The 24,056-nt window shown below is 36.0% G+C and overlaps 2 protein-coding genes across 2 annotated transcripts in view; both read left to right on the top strand.

Annotated features, from left to right (window-relative positions):
- Positions 1-547: 547 nt before the first annotated feature.
- On the top strand, positions 548-7,417 carry LOC113049733 (aspartoacylase). The gene is made up of 6 exons (XM_026212336.1): positions 548-1,050; positions 2,363-2,558; positions 3,113-3,206; positions 3,379-3,486; positions 6,830-6,939; positions 7,188-7,417. Exons 1-6 carry the CDS (start codon positions 809-811, stop codon positions 7,383-7,385), a joined length of 948 nt encoding a protein of 315 aa, XP_026068121.1. The 5' UTR covers positions 548-808; the 3' UTR covers positions 7,386-7,417.
- Positions 7,418-19,111: 11,694 nt separating this feature from the next.
- Positions 19,112-24,056, top strand: part of LOC113049730 (ABR activator of RhoGEF and GTPase) — a 176,853-nt gene continuing 171,908 nt past the window's right edge. Inside the window, exon 1 of the mRNA XM_026212330.1 lies at positions 19,112-19,937. Within this exon, the coding sequence (XP_026068115.1) occupies positions 19,247-19,937 (691 nt within the window). The 5' untranslated portion in view covers positions 19,112-19,246. The remainder of the gene's footprint in view (positions 19,938-24,056) is intronic.

The raw sequence follows: 24,056 nt of genomic DNA, 5'->3' as shown, positions 1-24,056 counted from the left end.
GTTTGGAACAACATATTACTTTCATCTTTATATTAACATTTCACAAAAACAGCAAATCCATTCTTCGAATTTGAAATTATCCATGTCTATGCATTAGTGGTTGGAATAGTTAACTGATTTTTTTTTTCTTCCAAGGAATGTCATTATACTAGTCATTCAGTAATCGTTCACTAAAGCAACTAATTCAGAAAGTTTTAGGTTGAAGTTCTTCTTTTGTATTCTATTGTTTTTACTATTTTTTTCTGTTTAAGTTTGTTGAACTGATGTATGTAAGCTAGATCACTCATGAATTTCATAACTAATGATTACTTGTGGCTTACAACAGCATGATTGTTTGTGTGATTTCATTTTTTAAGTCTTTTTTTTATTATCGAAAACTATAGAAATACCTAGAATCATTTAAATCCCATAAATCAACTAAGATTTAGCAACGGGTAAATAAATAGTATTCTTTGTATTCTGATCACTATATAGATTTGTGGACCCACTATGTTTAGTTTGCATAGGTGCATAGGCCACATGCTCGCGTTTATTATTTATTTTCCGCGTGTAATCTGTGACAACATGACCACAAACCAGTCCAACATCTAATCGCTGAATAAGCGACAGCGCGATTGTGAAACCCGACCCATGCGCGTTAAACGTAGGCTAGATGACACACAGACGCGTTTATGACCTGGGCTTAGCCTTCAAATAACCATTATATAAAAGCAGTCACGTCGCACCGGCGACTAGAGGAAACCGCAGTTGTGTGGAAACTTTGCGTTATCGTCTTTCGTAAACCGCGCGCGTCCGTAACGCTGTCGCTATGAGTTCGCGAACTAATATTTCTTGTTTACAAGAAGCCGCGCGAGTGGCTATTTTTGGAGGCACTCATGGAAATGAGATGTCTGGCATAACGCTGGTAAATATGTGGATACAGAATTCAGCCGAGATCGAGAGAAACAGACTGGTGGTCAAGCCGTTCATAAGCAACCCTAGAGCAGTGGAGAAATGCTCCAGGTACATCGACACGGATCTGAACAGAGCCTTCACTCCTGAGACCCTCAGGTAAACAACACCTTTTCTGTACAAGTCCGGCTCGTTTGTTTATGCCTTGAATTGGAAACGGTTTCTTAAAAGAGCGCTGAAGCAAATGTCTCGCGCTTGTGTGTTGGAGGTGTTTATTGTTGTCATACATAGGTCAGGTCGACGTTTTTGGCCGATGTGTGTCTTGTGTTTTGCGTCTCGCGTCTTGTTTGAACGGTACGTCCTGTTATCACGTAGGGCTCAGTAACGCTTTCTTTGTAGACCATAGAGAGAGAGAAAACAGTCCATTTCATGACACAATATCACTGAATCGAGCGATAGTATACCAGTGAGCGAGCGGTCAGCTGATCCGAGCCGCTCATGTCAGGACTTGTTGAGAAACGTGAGTGAAGCGTGATTTGGGTCATGACAAGATCCTGCTATATTGCATTCTAGACAACACATACATTTTTTTTTCTAGGATAACTGTTGTAAAACTGACTATTTGAGGACAGTTAATTATTTATATATGTGTTTGTAGAATGTCAGTTTTATAAAAAGCGACATTTTACTTTCAATATTGCCCACATTGATACTTTTTTAATTCTTTAATGCTTGAGTCTGCATAAGTCCACACATATTTTTTAATTCAACAGCTCCACTGATGTCAGTCGAAGAAAGATTTATTGAACATGTTGGCCTTTTGTGACAACATGCCCCATCACAATTAAGCAGCTTGTTATGGGCTTTCTGGTATATTTAACCAGTAAAACAACAAATATGAAGTTGGAAAGCCTAATGAAGTTCTAGGAGCTTTATTTTTCAGTTCCCCCTTGCTTTGTGTGCATGCTTGTTTTTTTTTTTATTCCTGCTGGTGACAAAGTGTGTAATTTTGTCAATGTTCTGAAACAGGAATATTTCTGGAACATTTTTTCGTAGGAGTTTAAAATCTAAACAGAAATTTCTTTAAAAAAACGTATGAAAGAAAATAAGTTATTATTTGTGTAATAGTGTAATCTTTTATCCACTGCTCTGTTAAAAGAGTTAATGATACTCCTGCCCCTAATCGCTATTCAAGGGAATTTTAAAACCAGTCCCTGCATACTATTTACCTTTAGGACAAATGTTTCAAGATCTTGGGTAGGTTTGAACTTCTAGTGTTTTATATTTTACTGGTGCATGTTTATTGAAGTCACTAATTGTGGAATTGAAACTACTTAAACATGCTTCAAAACATAATTTCTGTTTATGTTTTGTATTGAACATTAAATGTTTTATTAATTGATAATTTCATGTCATGTCTTATTTATGATTATTTTATTGTTAATATTGGTAAGAATCTTTCCAAACCCAGTGCTCCAGATGTTGAAGGTCTACCATATGAAGTCCAGAGGGCCAAGGAAATCAATCAGATGTTCGGACCCAAAGGAAGCTCAGATGCATATGATGTCATCTTTGACCTTCACAACACCACCTCAAACATGGGCTCCACCCTCATCCTGGAAAGCTCAACAGACCTCTTCAACCTTCAGATGGTGCATTATATTAAAGTAAGAGGCTAGCTCCAATTATATTGTACAGTGTTATTAAAATAATTATTACCCTCTGCACCTTACACTACTGTTCAAAACATGAAACTTTTTTTCTTTTTTACACTTTTATTCAGAAAGGACATATTAAACTAGTCAAACTTGACAGATATTTAAGATTTATTTTAAATACATTTCTATTCATCAAACAATACTGAAAAATCAACATGGACCGTAATGAGAAATGTTTCTTGAGCACCAAATCATTATATTTATAATGCATTCTGAAGGATCATGTGACACTAGAAGACTAAAGTAATGAATGCTGTAAATTCAGCATTGCATCAAAGGAATTAATTACATGTATAAAATATTAAAATGGAAAACAGTTGTTTTAAATTGTAGTAATACATCACAATATTACTGTTTTTACTGTATTGTTCATCAAATAAATGCAGCCTTGGTGTGCATAAAAAAAAAATCTTCACATTTTTTTTTGCTTAATGTCTTAAATTAAGCAAAAAAAGAAAAAAAAAGGCATCTTTACACAGACACCTGTGCTCTTTCCCCTACAGAAAGCTTTGGCTCCCCACACCTGTTCAGTACTGTTAAACGAACACCCACAGCTGAAGTATTCAACCACACGCTCTGTGGCCAAACACCCTATTGGTGAGTACCAAAGTCCTACCTAATGTTAAATCAAGTTTAATATTACCCCTGAAAGTCAGCCAGCTGCAAAAAAGTGGAATAACCAGGAACAATATGAAAGGTTCAGAGATTTCTGTGTTGGGAATAGACCATCTCTGACCCAGTGTCTAATATAGATGTGTTGGTGTTGCAGGTCTTGAGGTGGGCCCTCAGCCACAGGGTGTTTTGAGGAGCAATGTATTCGAATCCATGCGGACGATACTGAAGCATGCGCTGGACTTCATCCAGCTCTTCAATAGCGGTGAGGTTAAGCAGAGATCAGCAAGCTTTACTGCATTGAACCTGGAATGTGTTTCAATAAAGGGATTTTAAAGTCAACTGAGGTGGCCGCAATAGGATTAGTTTCTAGATTTCTTATAAAATAGGATTATTTTCTAATATAAACCATTAGTAATCACGTGTGATAGTATTGATAGTGACGGTATGGAACCGTAATGGTTTTGTTTTTCAGATTTCGATGTGAAATAATGCTATTTGAATGATGATGTATTGTTAATGCTTCACGTTTACGTAACTTTCTCTCCACTGTGGCCATCTGTTTCTCTGCCAGGAGACTGTGTGACATTTCAAGACAAACGGTTATGCTATATATAAACACACTTAGACACACACTCACTGCCCAAAAGTTTGGGGTCTGTAAGAAAATGCTTTTGAAAGAAGTCTTTAGTGCTGTCTGAGGCTGCATTTATTTTGATAAACACGACGGTAAAATTATGGAAGCCTTTGTACCTCAAAAAAAGTAAAAAACATTCTGACTTTATTCTTGCAACATCTCGCAGTTTTCCCCGCCAGGGAATAAAAAATAAATCCTAGTTTTTAATCTCACAATTCTGATTTGTTGTCCTAAGATTTGCAAGATTATATCTCACAATTCAGACTTTTCTTCTTAGAATTATGAGTTTATATACTTTTTATGTTACTATTCAAAAAAGGAAAATTGTGAAATAAGCAAGTACTTATTTTATTCTGTAGAGGAAACAGGCTTCGATGAAAACCAGCACTATTTTGAATAATACAATTTAAATAATGAGTTTATATTTTGTATCTATTTAAATGTAAGTTTTGAAAGTGGTTTCTTATGTTGACAGATGCTGCATTTATTTGATCAAAAAAATAATAAAACAATAATATTGTGAATATTGCAATTTAGAAATAATGTATAATTCATAAATGTAAAAAAAAAAAAAAAAGTCATTTATTCCTTTGATGTCTTCAGTGTCAGATTCCTGCATTTCCTATACAATATGATTATTTTCTAATATAAGCCGATTGAAAATGTGCAGTAACGGTATGGATCCATGATGTTTTTCAGATATCACACAATTCACATTTTGAGTAGTTTTCAATAATGTGTTGCTCATATCGTTTATAGATGCTTCATGTGTACATAACTACCTTTCCCCCGTGGTCATGTGTTTCTCAGCCAGGCTTGTGTGTGGCATTTCAAGACAAATGGTTACGCTCTCAGGTCACTGAGTCAGCAAGCACTTATTTAAATATGAACTGTCCGACCTCGGCATTTCAGCCAGTTTGAAGAATAGACTTCTTCTTCAAGCATTTATCTTCCTCTTTTTTTTTTTTTTTTTTTCTCCACTGTGGAAACATTTCAACAAGGTAGTCACGTGTACTTTCAGCCTGACATAGATACACATTTCCCCATCCTTCACACTAAGCAGGAACATGTTGAGCTGGGCAAGCGTTTTGCTGTTTTGTGACTTGAATACTTGTTTGCTATTTGGTTAGTTTCCATGTCATTAGTAGCTTGCTGGGTTTTGTAGTGTCATGCTGTGTAGAGGGGCTGCATTGTTGTGGATGAAAGCGTTTAGACGTGCTTTCCGTTTGCCAGTGTGAAACCATGTTTGGACCAAATCAGCTAAACAAGAGATCTGACATAATGGAAACTATTAATTCAAGGACTCGGTTTTTCCAACTGTTTTACGAAGACATTTAATATTACTCATATTACACTTTAAGGATTTGGAACAGTTTTTTTTATGCATATGTTCATCTTTTTATTACTTGTGTACATGGCTTGTCTCATATGCCCACAAAAGCTGCATTTATTTGATCAAAAATACAGTCAAAAGAGTAAATTTGTGAGCATTGCTATTTAAAATATTTCTGTTTTAATATTAACATGTCAGTTTTGTGATTGCAAAGCTGAATTTTCAGCAGCCATTAACACGGTCCTTTAGAAATCATTCTAATATAATGATTTTTTATTATGATCTATGTTGTGCAGCTTAATATTTTAAACTGTGATACATTTTTGCCAGAAATAAATCTTTTTTAGCATTATAAATGTCTGACACTTTTGATCAATTTACATGTCCATGCTGAGTAAAAGTGTTTAAAAAAAAACATACTGAACCCCAAACATTTGAACAGCAGCATATTATAAAATAATATAATTAATGGCTTGTGTCACTATAGAAATAAACTGCCACATGGCAGGGTTCATATTTTAGCATTTTACCCTATGTTTGACAAAATGAAACAACTATACAAATGAAACAACATCAAAGATAAACTCATCAAAGAGTAAATATAAAGAAATAAATGCTCCTTCAGCATGTGTCTTTCTTGTAAGAACAGAGAGAAGCAGGCAAATAGCTCTGCTTGTTTACAAAAAGATTGAGCTTTTATAACATTTTTAGGCCAGCTTGATCCCACTCCCCGCTGAAGCAACCGAAGCTGAAAAAATACAGCATGACCTAAGCATAATAAACATGTTTCTAGATTTAACTATGTAATGCATCTCTAGATAAGCCACTGATTAATACTTAAAAGAATTGGTTGTCTAAAAAAGAAAATTAGCTGAAAATGAACTCATCCTCAGGCCGTCTGAGATGTAGTCATCACTAACAGTAGAACATAAAAATACAGATTAAATATATAATATACAAATATACAAATAAGGAAAAATAGATAGAGTAACATAAGGAACATGGCAGATAGTACAAACAGTGCAGATAAAGTGATGGATTGATTGAGGATCAGTAGATGAGTTTGTGGATCCAGTGGATCCTCTGCAGTGAATGGGTGCCGTCATAATGAGAGTCCAAACAGCTGATATTAACATCACAATATCCCACATGTAATCCTGTCACCTCTGGCCAAAATGCAAGCAAAAACAGATTTTTACATGAGAGGACAACATGGAATGAACTTTTTCATTAGAGGAAGCATTTTTATGGATTACTGACTCACATTTTCACAAGAAGCAAATGAAAACACCTTAATGATGGATCTTTTTTATTTCAAACACAGAGCTTTTCTCTTCACATGTTGTTACCTGATGGACTGGAGTTGTGTGAATTACTTGTGGAACATTATGTTTTTATCAGCTGTTTGATCTCTTATTCTGATGGCACCCATTCACTTCAGAGAATCCATTGGTGAGCAGGTTATGTAATGCTAAATTTCTCCAAATCTGTTCAGATGAAATTTACTTTTTTTATTTTATTTATGGTTAAACTATTCCTTTAACCGAAAAGGTTAAAATCTTGATTTTTCCTAATTCTTTCCCTTTTTTTTCTTCACCTATTTTTTTTCCTTTTTTTTTTTTTTTTTTACTGCCATAGGTGTAGAGTTTCCTCCATGTACAGTGGATGTTTTCAGAGTCCAGGAGAGAATGGACTACCCCAGAGACACCAACGGCAACATCACAGCTATGGTGCATCCTCATCTACAGGTATTCTAAATGGACCATCGAGTAAATGCATAGAGAAGTGTGTTTCTTTTGAAAGGAAAGCATATACCCTCGAGCAACAAATAAAAGTGTTGCTCTTTATGACAGGGATGCAGGGAGCGGGAAGCACATGTATGAAAATGTGTCCTATGACTCAGATGTTTGCTGGGCTTGTTGTGACTCCCAGGCTTCACTTATTTTCCACAGTAATGGTCCTGTACCATTTCCTCTCTCTCTCTCTTTCTGTGTAGGACTGTGACTGGGAGCCTTTGAACCACGGTGACCCTATGTTCCTAACGTTCGATGGGAGAACAGTCCTTTATGAAGGTGCCAACACAGTGTACCCCACGTTTATTAATGAGGCTGCATATTATGAAAAACAGCAGGCCTTCATGACCACTTGTAGAGAAATACTAGCTGCTAACGCTATCAGAAAAGCATGCAAGTAATGCTTTCTCTTAACAGTCATTATGTATATATATATATATATATATATATATATATTTATATATATATATATATATATATATATATATATATACACATACATACATACATACATACATACACACATATATATATATATATATATATATATATATATATATATATATATACATACATACATACATACATACATACAGGTGCTGGTCATAAAATTAGAATATCATCAAAAAGTTGATTTATTTCACTAATTCCATTCAAAAACTTGTATATTATATTCATTCCTTACACACAGACTCGTATATTTCAAATGTTTATTTCTTTTAATTTTGATGATTATAAATGAAACTAAGGAGAAAAATCTAAGGAAACTAAGGAAAGAAATCCCCGTAATCTTGCAAAATGTTATTACAATACAGAATAATGGTTTCTATATTAATGTCCTTTAAAATATAATTAATGTCTTTGCTGCAAAGCTGAATTTGCATCAGCCATTACTCCAGTATAAAGTGTCACATGATCCTTAAGAAATCATTCTAATATGCTGATTTATTGTTAAAATTATCAGTGTTGGCAACAGTTGTGCTGCCAAATATATTTTGTGCTGCCAAATATATTTTAGTTAATATATATAGTTAAAAAGAATAGCATTTATTCAAAATATAAATCTTTTCTAAAATTATAAATCTGTGCTATCACATCTTAACAATGTATGTAACAATAGAAGAAAATATAAATATTTTAAATTAATCCTCTTCTTTTTAACTTTTTATTTATCAAAGAATCCTGAAAGAAAGTATCACAGGTTTCCAAAAAATATTAAGCAGCACAGTTTCCAGCACTGATAATAAATCAGCATATTAGAATGATTTCTGAAGGATCATGTGACACTGAAGACATTGCCACAGTTCTTCTTGATTTATTCTGTCTCAGTTTGTTCTGTTTCTTCATGTGATTCCAGACAGACTGATGATGATGAAATCCGATCTCTGTGTGGAGCACTGGCTGCTGTCAGACTCCTTGTGCAAACAAAAATCTCACTGGATTATTAAAATTAATATATATATATATATATATATTAGGGCTGTCAAAAATAGCGCGTTAACGACGTTAATTAGTTGTTTGTCGTTAATTACGTCAAATTTTTTAACGCATTTCACGCATGCGCAGAATTATTCAGGTCAGGAAAGTCTCGTCGATCTCTGAATTCTCAAGATAGTGAAAAACAGCGGCGAGCGCCGCGACGAAAACACCGAAGAAGCTTAAGGTTTTACCCCAGTTTCTCTCAAATACATTCATGCCAAGCTTGATAAACAGAGACGACTTTGGTAGTTGATACGCTGGAGCTTCTTCCTTTTATAGCGTCCTGTGTTTCACACTGCGCATGCGCAGAACGCCTACATGCAATCCAGCGAAAATTACAGCTGTTTGGAAAAGCATATGCATTTTTACTTGGTTTTACTGGCACTTGAAGCCTTCAAAACGTGAAAATATCGATCCTAAAGTATTGTGGCAGAGCAAATGAACAACTCTCAAAAACAAGAGTGTGCAGAGGGCGCATGTTTGTGTTTCTGAGTTAATTCTTTCGAGTTTCTCTATGCATAATTTCATAGATATGTGGCTATATTTAACCACTGGTTCACCTAAAACTCTTACACTATCTGTAGTTAAATGGCATGGTTTAATATAGTGCTCAGGTAAATTTGATCTAAGTAAATGTTAAACTTTTGAAATTCAGAAAAAAAAGAACCACATATTGATGAAAGTTATGTATCTGTGTCCTGTTATTTATCTTTTGGTATGCTCTTCAGGAAAAAAAAATGGTTAGGATTCAGGTGTAATTGCAAATAGTGATTAATCCTGATTAATCCACTGAAAATTCTGATTAATTTGATTAAAAAATTTTAATCATTTGACAGCTGTAATATATATATATATATATATATATATATATATATATATATATATATATACATACACACACACACACACACACACACATTGGTGTGAAAAAGTGTTGGCCCCCTTCCCGTTTTCTTATTTTTTTTTGCATATTTGTCACACTTACATTATTCAGATCATCAAACAATTTAAATATTAGTCAAAGACAACACAAGTAAACACAACATGCAATTTTTAAATGAAGGTTTTTATTATTAAGGGAAAACAAAATCCAAAACTACATGGCCCTGTGTGAAGAAGTGTTTGCCCTGCAGTTAAACCTGTGGTTCATCACACCTGAGTTAAATTTCTCTAGCCACATCCAGGCCTGATTACTGCCACACCTGTTCGCAATCAAGAAATCTCTTAGATAGGACCTGCCTGACAAAGTGAAGCAGACCAAAAGATCCTCAAAAGCCTGACATCATGCCGAGAGCCAAAGAAATTCGGAAACAAATGAGAAAGAAAGTAATTGAGATCTATCAGTCTGTAAAAGGTTATAAAGCCATTTCTAAAGCTTTGGGACTCCAGCAAACCACAATGAGAGCCATTATTCACAAATGGCAAAAACATAGAACAGTGGAGAACCTTCCCAGGAGTGTCCGGCCGACCAAAATTACCCCAGGAGCACAGCGCCAACTCATCCAAATACTTTGTGGACTGACGAGACAAAAGTTGACCTTTTTGGAAGGTGTGTGTCCCATTACGTCTGACGTAAATGTAACACTGCATTTCAGAAAAAGAACATCGTACCAACAGTAAAATATGCTGGTGCTAGTCTGATGGTCTGGGGGTGTTTTGCTGCTTCAGGACTTGGAAGACTTGCTGTGATAAGTAGAATCATGAATTTTGCTGTTTACCAAAAAATCCTGAAGGAGAATGTCCGGCCATCTTTTCCTGACCTCAAGCTGAAGCAAACTCTGGTTCTGCAGCAGGAAAATGATCCAAAACACACCAGCAAGTCCACCTCTGAATGTCTGAAGAAAAACAAAATGAAGACTTTGGAGTTAAAGTCCTGACCTGAATCCTATTGAGATGTTGTTGCATGACATTAAAAAGGCAGTTCATGCTCGAAAACCCTCCAATGTGGCTGAATTGCAACAATTCTGCATAGATGACTGGACCAAAATTCCTCCACAGCTCGGTAACAGACTCATTGTAAATTATCGCAAATGCTTGATTGCAGTTGTTGCTGCTAAGGCCGGGTCCGATTTTGAGCCGAATTCTGACTCGTGCGACTCTTTTTCGGGTCGGGCCGAATTTCAGCATTTTCGTGCGTCGTTTGTCGTGCAGTGTTCATGCAGTGTACAAGGGGAAATGAGAGGCGATAAGCCTCTCCCGACCGGCAATCGGTTGGTCGGATGGATTTCTGACATGTCAGAAATTTTGGTCGCCTCTCGTGGGGTATCACACTATTGAAGCAGGGCTACGAACCGATTTTCCGCGTTTCCCTCACTGCGCGTGCGTGAAACCATAAACGAAACCATGGTGACACCTGACACAGCTTGTAGTGTGGACTGAAGTGATGGAGGGAAAACTTGTGGAGTTATGGCAAAGAAAAATAAAAATAAAAGAGGGGAAAAAACGCCAGCTTACCTGCAGTTCGCGTTGCAAAATGGATTGACCATATTGGCCACGTCTTCCTAGCCACCTGCGCGTCTAGATACGCTTTTTAGGGAATTTTATTTTTTTTTTTTTTTTTTTTTTTGTGGACGTTTCAGCACACATAATTGCGCTTTGCGCATATCACCAAAGCAGTGCGTTTATCCCGGGAAAGCATGTTTATTCTGAAACAGCCACAAACATCCGGGTTCTGAGGGATCCTACGTGTTGATTCGGTTGATTCCTCACGTATAGTGTGAGCAGTCAAATCGCAACTCGGCAATCGGACCGTACAGTGAGCGCACAAAAATCGTGAGCTTTGGCTTTACATCGCATGTGATCTACCCGTACAGTGTGAGTTGGTACCTTGCCGAAATTGCACAGAAATCGCACAGTGTATGCCCGCCTTAAGGGTGCCCCAAGCAGTTATTAGATTTAGGGGGCAAGCACTTTTTCTACGGAAGTTCTAAGCGGCCATGCATTATAATTTTTTTTCCTTTTTGTTTTCTCGTTATAACAACTTATTTTTCTCGTTATCTCGACATCACGAAGTTCGTTTTCTCGTTATAACGACTTATTTTTCTCGTTATCTCGACATAACGAAAGTTTATTTTCTCGTTATAACGACATGACAGTTTTACTGTTGCTATAGTAACGAACTCAACTTTGACAGGCATCTGATGGACAACCATGCAGGCGCTCTTACTGTAGCCTATATTTCAGCAAAATTAGCTTCGCCTAGGTAATAACGTCTACAATACTGTACATAAATAAAGGCTGATCAATCACCGTTGATTTTTCCAGAGACAGTACAAGGAACATTTTGTTTTTGTAATTAACATGTTTAATTGGCAACACCGCGAAATTAGAGCTGCTTGGATTAAACTCACTTTTCATTTATATATATATATATAATTTGTAATTTGTAGTAGTCATTATATGATGTGGCAGATATCATGTGTGTTAGAAGCTTCTGTTTGAAAAGAGCGTCCATGTGTACGTGTAGTGTGTGTGTGTGTGTGTGTGTGTGTGTGTGTAGAAAAAAACGATTACAACATTATAGAACAAAACTGAATTAAATTAGCCTATGGATTTTACATATACATCACATTTCTCATCAATATGGTTAACAATAAAGATCAGCCTACATCATTAAATCCCGTCCTAGATAAACAGAATACAGTGATGTCAACCTTGGTTTTGATAAGCAGTTATTTTATGACACAGAACGCGTTGGTGAAACTCATGCATCCAGCAGGAACTTAATACACAAAATATTCATATTGATTCAAGCATTTAACATTTATGAATTAATTAAATGTCAGTAATGAAGACTGCACAAATTATAGCGATCACGAGGAAGGTCCGCGTACAGTAAAGTGGACAGTGTACAACACCCCATCAGTTATATTCAGGTCTATAGTGCCACCTGCTGGCGCAGTTTTGTAACTTCTTAGAGAAAATTAAGTCGTTATAACGAGAAAACGAACTTTGTTATGTCGAGAAAACGAGAAAATTAAGTCGTTATAACGAGAAAACAAGAAGAAAAAATATTATAATGCATGGCCGCTTAGAACTTCCGTATTTTTCACATAGGGCCATGTAATCTTTTTTTTCCCTTTTAATAATAAAAAACTTTATTGTTCACTTGTTTAATAAAAAGTTGTGTTCACTTGTTATCTTTTACTAATATTTAAATTAGTTTGATCTGAAACATTAAAGTGTGACAAACATGCCAAAAAAACAAATCAGGACAAACACTTTTTCACACCACTGTATATACGGAATATATATCATATTTCTGAAGGATCATGGAACACTGAAGACCAGAGTAAAAATTAGGATTTGACATCACCGGAACAAATTACTATATATAATCACTAAGTTATAAATTAATTGAAAAGTTTTAAAATATATAACAATAGAAAACTGTTTTACATATATTTGATTAAATATCTTTACTGTATTTTTGTCCCAAACCTTTGAATCAGTTGTGTGTGTGTGTCTACTTTCAATCTGCCCACTTAAAATTGTAAAAAAGCTAATTTTAGTTTTTTATTTGAAATCTATTTCTAAAATGAATATTGTTTTTTTACATTTTCTAACAGTTTGAGTCGTACAAATAAGAAATCCACGATATGTAAGAAAGAATTTATATTGCTAGATTTTTTAAATACTATATAGGTCTACCTCTAGTGTATGTCTGTCTGCACGGTTCAGATCCTGATGAAATGCACAAGCTCAGGAACAGTCTTCACTGCCACACACTGTTGACTCAAATACTGACCTGAAACAGCCTTAAAACAACCACAAAATAACCTCTCAGCACTGTGCTTGTATGTCATGCATCATGGGAGATGAATCATCTGTCGAAATTCTCTGTATTTTGTGCTGTTTGTGATGCGAAAGTGTTGTAGACTAAGTCTTGGAGTTCTTGACTTTATCCTCATTTCAGTGGTGCAACCCAAATATTGCCTTAATTGAACAAATAGAAAGTAATTTTTGTCAGAAATTGTTACAAGAGCTCTTACAATAGGAAGATGCAGTAATATAAAACATGATTTGGTAAACTATATGGTGGACTTTGCTCAGCAGCGACTGAAAAGCTTTGGCAGAATTGTGATTTTAGAGAAATATGTGTGCATTTTCCACTTTGATTTTGTTTGGGGATGTAAATGGCTTGTGTAAACTGTTGAAAGGCCCATTACCGTGTGTTGTTTTTGAAATAGTGTGATGTTTTAAAATGTCATATCTATCTATGCAAGGAATAATATATTCTCTTTATGTGAAATGATGTTTTTTGTTAATTTCAAATTCAAGAAGAATATTCTTTATTTTTAATGCATTTACCAATTATTCCATCAAGTTGATTACATACTGTGTTGTATGATGTTGTTAAGGTCCAGGTGGAATTGAGTATTGCTTGAAAAAGTTAAATGTTGTCAAAATGTGGATTTTAATGTACATTAATGTAATAGGCATTGTCACAATGTATTTGTATTACATGAAGTCTCATCAGTCTTAATTAAATGAATTAATATGGAGTAAATAATTTAATAATGTAAATGTATTATATAAACCATTTACATAAAGCCACAAGATTTCTATTTTGTCTCATAAAGATCTTTTCAAAACAAACAATAAAAAAGTTGTTCATTAAATCTACTTTGCACTTTTTAATTCAACAGACCCTCTATTATAAAAACAGTTCACCTTAAAATGAAACATTAATTTACTCATTCACATTGTATACTGGTTTGGAATTACATCAAGGTGAATAAGTGAGTAATGTTTATTTCTATAGCACCTTTCAAGAGGAAGTGCTTTACATCAAAATTAAAAAATAGACATGACAATTAAAAGAACAGGTTATACAAATGCAAGTTTGAACAAGTGAGTTTTCAGCTGCTTTTTAAAAAATGTCCACAGATCTCAGTTTCAGAGGAAGAGCTTTCCACAACTTGGGAGCAACTACTTCAAAGGCACTGGCTCCTTTTGTCCTCAATTTAAAAATGTGGAACAACTATCAGGATCTGATTTGAGGACCTCCTATTTGTACTGGAGTTATAGGGTTGCAACATCTCTTTTACATAAACAGGGGCTTCACCATGCAATGCTCTAAAGACCATCACAATCATTTTTTAATTAATTCTAAATTTGACAGGCAGCCAATGTAAAGAAACTAAAAGTTTGGGTTATGTGAGATCTTTTTGATGACTTAGTTAAAAGCTTAGCAGCAGCATTTTGAACCACTTGTAAAAGTTTCAGGGATTAAGTACTAGGACAAGTAATAAGAGAGTTACAATAATCAAGGTGGGAGGAAATAAATGCATGTATAATAATTTCCATCTCCACTGAAGACACAACTGGCCTTCATTTTCTCAACTGATAAAAACAATTACGCAAATAATTCACGTTGATCAAGGCTGAAGGCTTGTCCCATATGAACAAATTACAAGGACCAAGACTTTCCATGATTTTTGGGAGAACACCAGCAAGAGCCGAGATTTTTTCAGGATTTAACTAAGTAATTATTTTCCATCCGGACTTTAATAGAGTTTATAAAATTGAAAAGAGTAGACAATTTTATAATTTCGTGAGGCTTAAAAGAAATATATAGTTGAATATAATCTGCATAGCAATTATAGCAAATGCCTTCAAAATGACTTACCAGTTTCCCCAAAGGCAGAATATACAAAGCAAAAAACAATGGGGCCAGAACAGAACCCTGGGGAACACCACAGGACACAGGTGCTGTTGATGAGATATAATTTTGAACCCTTACTGAGAAAGTCCTGTCTGATAAGTATGATGGAAACCATTTCAAGGCTGTTCCAGAGATGCCAACCTGCTGTCTAAGCCTCTCAACTAATAAACAGTGTTCAACTGTATGAAAAGCAGCAGGAAAATTCATTTTGAAAATTTGCTCTAAATGTACTTGCCATCATTTAAGTATCTACATCTAAGATGGAGATAAGTTGGTTTCTTCATTGGAACAGATTTGGAGAAATTTAGAATTACATCACTTGCTCACCAATGGATCCTCTGCAGTGAATGGGTGCTGTCAGAATGAGTCCAACAGCTGATAAAAACATCACAAAAATCCACAATTAATTGACTCCAGTCCATAAACTCCAGTCATCTTGTGAAGCAAAAAGTTATGTGAATGTAAGAAACAAATTCATCATCATAAAGACATTTTACTGTCACTTCTGGCCAAAATACCTGTCCATAATCCATAATATTCCTTCCACTTCCTTCTCTTAGATCAAAATCCACCAACATATTTGTTTTGGACTGGGTTTGTAAACGGTGCTTGACCTGTGCAGATTTCTCTCCTGAATCAGACGAGACATCTTTTTCACTGAAGAAAGTATAATGGATAGAAGATGGTTTAAAGTTAATTGATGGACTGGAGTTGTGTGGATTACTTATTTTGTTACAATCAAGATTTTGGACTCATTCTGACGGCACCCATTTACTGCAGAGGATCCATTGACGACCAAGTTATGTAATACTAAATTTCTCCCAATCTGTTATGATCCACATCTTGCATGGCCTGAGGAATGGCCTGTTCATTTTGAGGCAAACTATTCCTTTAAGATCGTACATGTTACATGTTTGGTTGTACAGATTGACCACTAGAGGGCAGCACTTCATCATTGAGAAAATAACTTCCTTTTCTACCCAAAATGTGATTCCAAGATGTTAAAAAGTACTGTTGTTCTTGCAACTTGCAGTACTTGGATCCATGAATTCCCAAATCCCAAAACTGGATTTGGGTATCTTTAGCCACATTTTCTTTAATCAGCAAAATATATGTTTGCATTAGTGAACAAATGCCACATGGTGAATTTTCCCCTTATACTACTTATTGTAAATGATCTGTGGGATGGGCTAATATGCATACTAACATGAAATGGGCATCTAAATCTTTGTTAGATCACCATCATCTAGTTGATTCATTGTCATTTGTGTCTTACACACAGATGGTAAAATGTGGTGCATCATGCATGTCACTGTGTCCCTCCTTTTTTATAAATCCATTTCATCAGTTTGATAGAAAGTGTGGAGTGATTTTAATGTGTGAATCACCATGGTAACTAACCAAGTTATGTATCATCCATTTACAAGTCACTGCTGATCGGTAAAAGTTTAATAGGCTTTTAGTAAAAATGACCTTGGAGTTCTGGGACAGAGTCCAAAAAAGGAACAAAGCCTTCCAAAGGTTTCTTTCTTTGCCAAATGAAAGATTTTGTACTGAACTTCCATCGAATAATGGTAAGAGCTACTCAAGCAAGCTTGAATTTACAGGAAGACTTTCTCTCTTTGGCCGCTATTCAAACAGGAGTTAAATGCATTGATGCATATCAAATAAAGGATGACCTAATCGGGTATTTAGTTTCTGACACATGCCAGTTTTATAATGGCTCTACACCCGGTGGCTTTGGCACGACTACAATAATTGGTGAATAATTGTTAGGTATGCTAAGAATTCTACTAGATCAGGTTAGATTTTTACACCCTTCTAAGGGTTGATGCAGACTGAGTGTTCTGTGATGAGACGAGCCCTCTGCCTTTCAGAGGTATGACTGCATTAGCTTCAGTGAATGCACTCATCTCCTGTTTCTCATGTAACAGAGCATGCCTCCTCTTTCCTCCCCCAACTGCCTCATAATTACCATCTTACACATAGTTTTATCCATGTACAAGGAAATCAAGTAATTTTCCTTTTTTTTATTCTGTTTTCTTTTCTTTTCTGAAAATGTAATTTCCTTCACCAATTTATACATGAAATTAAACATTTTGACAATATTTACTTGTGTTATTTTTGTGTCATTGAGATACTATTATGGTTTTTCTAATATTTTGAATCGATTTCTTTTTCTTAAATTGTTTTATTTTGTTTTTTTATAAAGGTGATTATAATTTTAACGTTTATCATTGACGTTTCAGTATTTTTTGTATGTTTTGTCTTCTACTGTTGTTAATGTCTATATATTTTTCTTTTTATTTCAGTTTTAGTTTAATAAAACTAAAATAAAACAAATGTTGCTTTGACAACTACGTGAATTTAAAAAAAAATAATAATTTAATTCTATTTCAGTTAACATTTTTTTTTTTCTTAATTTTAGCTTAAGTTTAATTATAATAATCCTGTTTCACTGCCCCTCACATAGTTCCAAACCACAGAAGACAATTATTTGTTTATTTATTCCATACAATGAATTCAATTGAAGTCATTGTATTTGGACCCCATTTGGATTCATTTGGATTTGGACCCCACTGACTTTCATTTTAAGGACTAAACAGTTTAAACATTTTTTTTAAATAGGGTGAGTAAACTATGTCAGAGTTTTCAAGGTGAGTTTGTTTTTGTTTTTTGGGTGAACTATCCCTTTAAACCCTCTGTATATTTTTTAACATGTTAAAATAAATATAGTTATTTAGTGCTAAACTACTGAATGTCCCACACAAATTCATATTACAAGGGCTCAGGTTGAACATGGGATCAAAGGATGCAAAATGTCATGAATTATTAATATGTAGTCCAGCTGAAACTACATTTGTATGTCCAGTGCTAATGCATAAGCACAAATATTAAAACTCTTGTGAGGGCTTTGTTTGATTATGCGCTGAGAGGCTGCAGAAATGAAAACGATAGTTATTTTTATAAACAAAGAAAAAATGTAGCATTTGTAACATCTCAAGCTCCTAAAGACTTTCTAAAGTGGATGGATCCATGCAGAAGACCCCTCTCCCCCCTCTCATCTCTGATGTGACATGTGGCTATCAGACACACATCTCTCATCTTCAGTTTCTCATAGAACTGCTGGAACTTGGCCATTCCCATTCTCCAGTGACACGATGATACCCATATCAAATTTGTCCCGCACGTCTCTGCTAATGGTATTGACATCAAGGTGAGAAGGGGGATCTGAATGAAGAATAGGCCCTGCAGCTCTGAACAGAAAATGGATTATGAATTAGACTTAACTGGGAGATAAAAATCTGACCTCAAATGTACTGGAGGAAAAAAAAATCATTTTGTGTAAATGACCACTCTCTTCCCAATTATTATAAAACAGATGCAAAAAAGTATAAAACCCCTCTTATTCAGGAAATACAAAGATTTTGTATGCCTTTGCCTTTTTTACTAAACATTTACTCGTCATTTCTGTTGCTCAATCTTGATGCATTTATATTTAATATGAAATATTGTAATACAATACATTATCATTAAATATTGGTAAATGATTATTGTTACTTTTATTTTTTTTTATAAGTGTTTGCTTATATTTGGATGAATGATGTACTTTATATGTTATTATGATGCTTGATTAACTATTGTTATTTTCATTTTAAAAAAAGTTTTCTAGTATTTACTCGACCTTTTTAAAAAATATATTTAGGCCTATTTATTTATTTTTCTATCAGTTTAACTATTAACTACATTGTAACTATTACTTTTTTATTACTCATTTGAATTTGATTTAAATTTGGGAGTACATTTATTTGTAAACCTGAGCTGCGTGTTTACTGAACAGGTGGTGCTTCAATGGTGTGTTTAAAAGCAACCTCAGGCTGGGATTTTGCGCGTCTAGAGGCAAACGGCTAAACGATCTGATTGGCTCCGTCTCCAGCTGACGTCACGACTTTCCAATGTAGCGGAAGCTGAAAGTTTTTTTTTCAGTTGTAAACTGATATGTGATGTGTGAGTGTGCGATGATAAAAAAGAGCAGTCGCTATTTAACAACAGGCGTTTGAGACAGTGAAGCCAAGTCGTTTTAGCAGGAACGAGACATATTCAAGGACTTTGAGAATGTGGGAACAGGCGGAATTTGAGAAGCACTGGAGGAATGAGTTTCCCTACGGCGAAGCGCCCGTGATGAACCTCAGCTCGGTGGAGGACATCGAGGCAGAGCTGAAGAGATGCAAAGCCAATCTGAAGGTGCTACAGCAGGCTCTCACGGAGGAGAAGTTCAAGGTGATCTACCTGCAGACCACCATCGCGCAGAAGAAGAAAACTTCTGTCTTTGAAAGTCGGTGTAACAAGACAGATTCAAAGAAGGCCAGTCCTTGCGAATCAGACAGCAAAGGCGGGGACATAACGTTACTCCGGGGCATCAAGACAGGGAAACCCATCCTCGTCCTTCCTCGGAAGAAGCCCGATATTCCGCGAGACCTCTCCGCGGCGCGCGACATCTCTCGGTGCGTTGCCGAGCAACGGATAAACGAGCAAGACAGTGACCACGAGTTTGAAGACGAGGAGCTCAACGAAAACTTTCTGCGAAAAAACATCCTCAACCCAAAGGTTAACGTCCATGACAGTCAGCGGCTGAATCCTCGCGTCCGCTCAAGTCGAGAGCTGGACTCGGATGATGGCAGACTGTCTCCTTGCCTCGCGCTCCGCGGCTCTCGAGGGTCTCGCGGCTCTCACGGGTCTCACGGGTCTGGACGCAGCACACCTGACGGATACCTGAGCTCCGAACATGACGACTCCTCCTCTGCAGGTAACACAGACTTTACAACACAAAACTCCTACCATACCAGTTTATCACATTTCTTTATCATCGGCTGCCACTGTTTATCAATTATCAAATAGGCAATTATGCGTATGTCGTCACATGTCAGTCGAAACATGGATTTTGGGAATGTGTGTCACAGGACGTTGCATACTCAAAAATGAAAATGTACTGAAAATAAACTCACTTGCAGGCCATCCAAGATGTAGACGAGTTTATTTCTTGCATTTAAATATTTTAATATATTGAAAATGATATAAAAGTTCAAATATACTGAGATTGATAGCTTACAATAGCCTCAATAAATAAAATTTGTAAAGCAATTTATTTTTCTTTTGCTTGTGGTGGAGGTCTTTTTCTAGTGAGCACATTGGGAGGATCTTTGTTGCTCCATTCTACTCATTTATGATCCAGTCCAGCTTTCAGTCAGTGTGCAGCTTGTTGACAAACTATGATGCTCATGATTTATTTAGAAGTTCTTTTGGTTGGTGGTTGGTTACTCCACATTTATTTGACAAAAATGCATGTACAATCAAATAAGTATTTGGATTCTTCATGGTTGTCAGACAGATCTTTTTCATATGATAAAATATACCTATGGTAAACTTGAGGAGAACTGACTTCATCCACTAAAAATCATGTTGGGTTTAATGCTTGATTGTCATTTGTGGTCCATATACTGTCAACTGCAGTGCACACGTCTTTCTCTTCTGACAGTTTTATCAGTTAAAGGCAGAATGAATGAAAGCGTCAGAAGAACTTGTGTAATTATCTCAAAATATGATGAGCCGTGTGTCCATAATTTGAACTCACAACACCTCTGTAACATAGATATGAGTTTTATCTGATCTGACACTCTTTAAAAAACCTCTGCAATGACACTAAAACAGGAAAGAGGAAAAGGCACCAGATCTGATGGAACCGTACGTGTTTTGCTCCATGAGACATAATCACATGTTGCTACTGTCTTTGACCCATCTGCATAAAAGATTATGCATCACTTTTATGCTAATCAAAGGCCAGCTCCCAACCCCAAACTTTATATTTACTTTAAAATTGTGCTAAGGCAACATTATGTACATCATGCTAGACTGTGTATTTGTTAGTTTAGGGAAGTATATTTGAGCAGTGCTGTGACTCAGGACAAATATTACAAAACATTTGATGTTGTGCTGGTTGTTCATTGAGGAAACATCCTTAAAATTAAATCTGTAAAAAATGCAGTCTTATTGCCTGTACAGCCTTTGTCAACAACAAAAATCTTTGTATTTATTTAGCAATTGCATTGGGAATATTTTTCCCAACCCTTTTCTGCATCATATGCTACTGTATTTGAGTTTCTTAAGTGGACTGATAAGAAGTATCCAAGCAAACAGTTTAGTTTCGTAGTATTGTTGAGATGTTCCATTGTGGTACAATGAAAACATAACAGCTTCATGTCTATTTAGTGTCACTTCACTCATCTGGACTGTCAGTGAAGTTAGCATGCACATTACTTGCTCTATTAGACTTTGTCTGTGACTGATCTGGTTCATTTAATATGGGATAATCAGGGATTGGGCTTGATTGTGCTGCAGTGGGTTGGAAGGCAAAGAACATCTGGGCCTCTGGAGGGGATGTGTGGGTGTGTGTGTGAGAGAGAGAGAGAGTGATGAATATAAACGCTAATGAAGTATTAGAGAACCACTGACCATATCCATATCTTGTTCATATCCATCAAGGGCACAAGTTTGGTTTTAAAATGAGATGAGACTTTATAAAGTGCAGTGATGATAATGGATGATGTTCATACACAGTACGAATGGCCTTGTCTAGCTGGTTGTTTGTTCTGGTTTAGAAACTGTATATATTTAGTCTATATTTCTGTAAATTTGTATGTATATTGTGTATACATGTATATTTTTCTACATATTTTTTAACAACCTGAACTTACCTTGCCATAAAAGTCGAAATTATCTAATATTTTAAGATGATCTTGATGCACATGATAAGTTGATGTGTCGGGTTACCACATGACTTTACTGGTTGCACCACATGACAGTTTTAATGAGCAGGGAAGCAGTAGTCTTTTTTTTTAATGAGAAGAGATCTAGGGGGGACAAAATAATGATAATTTGGCCATGTTGCGTATTTTCAATCTTCTAATTCTCTTTACACAGCAGTGGTTCTTATATTGTGAATCTTAAAATATCATCTAGATCCAATGTTGACCATGTGAAAATCATGGCTTCAGCCACTAAAATTTAGTGATGCTGAAATGCCTTTGATACTGATGTCTCTGCACAACACTATGAAACAGTTTGAGTTTATAATTGGACTCAGTCTGACTGCCAAAGCTGATTAAGCGCATCTTCTGACCTAATTATCAGTCAGTTTTCTGAAGCCTTGAAGGCTTTGAAAAGCCTCTGTGTAGTTTCAGTTTTAAATCAGATTAGATTCATTCTATGTAGTTTTTATGTCTCAAGTATAATAGTAACAGTAATAAGTAATAACAGTAATAGTTTCAATTTGTTTTATGGTAATTCACAAATTATCTCAAATGTACGGTGGCCGAGAGAGCTCAACACGCTGCAACTTAAGAAAACACATGCAAATTGAAAAAACACCAGCAAATGAAGAAAACATCTTCATCAGTTTGACAACACAAGTGTTGCAAATCATCACAACACATGCATATAACGAAACGCGCTGCAAATCCTTCACAACACATGCATATAACAAAACGCGCTGCAAATCCTTCACAACACATGCATAAAATGAAACGCGCTGCAAATCCTTCACAACACATGCATATAACGAAACGCGCTGCAAATCCTCACAACCCATGCATATAACGAAACGCGCTGCAAATCCTTCACAACACATGCATATAACGAAACGCGCTGCAAATCCTTCACAACACATGCATATAACGAAACGCGCTGCAAATCCTCACAACCCATGCATATAACGAAACGCGCTGCAAATCCTTCACAACACATGCATATAACGAAACGCGCTGCAAATCATCACAACCCATGCATATAACGAAATGCGCTGCAAATCCTTCACAACACATGCATATAACGAAACGCGCTGCAAATCCTTCACAACACATGCATATAACGAAACGCGCTGCAAATCCTTCACAATACATGCATATACCGAAACGCGCTGCAAATCCTCACAACCCATGCATATAACGAAACGCCCTGCAAATCCTTCACAACACATGCATATAACGAAACGCGCTGCAAATCCTCACAACCCATGCATATAACGAAACGCGCTGCAAATCCTCACAACCCATGCATATAACGAAACGCGCTGCAAATCCTTCACAACACATGCATATAACGAAACGCGCTGCAAATCCTTCACAACACATGCATATAACGAAACGCGCTGCAAATCATCACAACACATGCATATAACGAAACGCGCTGCAAATCCTTCACAACACATGCATATAACGAAACGCACTGCAAATCATCACAACACATGCATATAACGAAACGCGCTGCAAATCATCACAACACATGCATATAACGAAACGTGCTGCAAATCATCACTACACATGCATATAACGAAACGCGCTGCAAATCCTTCACAACACATGCATATAACAAAACGCGCTGCAAATCATCACAACACATGCATATAAACAACGCGCTGCAAATCATCACAATCAATGCATATAGCGAAACGTGCTGCAAATCCTTCAAAACACCATGAAAAAAAACGTCACCTTTCAGTTCACCAACAACTCCACTGACCAGCACGATAAGCAAATCTCAGCCGGGTCCGACACTTTTTGAGGTTTCCTCAAAACATTTCCATTGTGGTCAGTGCATTTTGTTGTGAGGATTTGCAATATTTCTTAATATGCATGTGTTGTGATGATTTGCAGCTTGTTTCGTTTATGCATGTGTTGTGATGATTTGCAGCGCGTTTCATTATATGCATGTGTTGTGAGGATTTGCAGCTCGTTTTGTTATATGCATGTGTTGTGAGGATTTGCAATACTTGTGTTGTCAAACTGATGAAGATGTTTTTTTTTTATTTGCTGGTGTTTTTTCAATTTGCATGTGTTTTCTGAAATTGCAGCGTGTTGAGCTATCTCGGCCA

The sequence above is a fragment of the Carassius auratus genome, chromosome 30 (assembly GCF_003368295.1).
Source record: "Carassius auratus strain Wakin chromosome 30, ASM336829v1, whole genome shotgun sequence".
NCBI lineage: Eukaryota > Metazoa > Chordata > Actinopteri > Cypriniformes > Cyprinidae > Carassius > Carassius auratus.
The sequence above is the reverse complement of the archived record's forward strand: the minus strand, read 5'-3'. Positions and strand labels throughout refer to the sequence as shown.

Coding starts and splice junctions, on each gene's coding strand:
- LOC113049733 (XM_026212336.1), top strand. CDS start 809: ATGAGTTCGCGAACTAATATTTCTTGTTTACAAGAAGCCGCGCGAGTG. Junction 3,207..3,378: donor TGTGGCCAAACACCCTATTG/GTGAGTACCAAA, acceptor TTGGTGTTGCAG/GTCTTGAGGTGGGCCCTCAG. Junction 6,940..7,187: donor TGGTGCATCCTCATCTACAG/GTATTCTAAATG, acceptor CTTTCTGTGTAG/GACTGTGACTGGGAGCCTTT.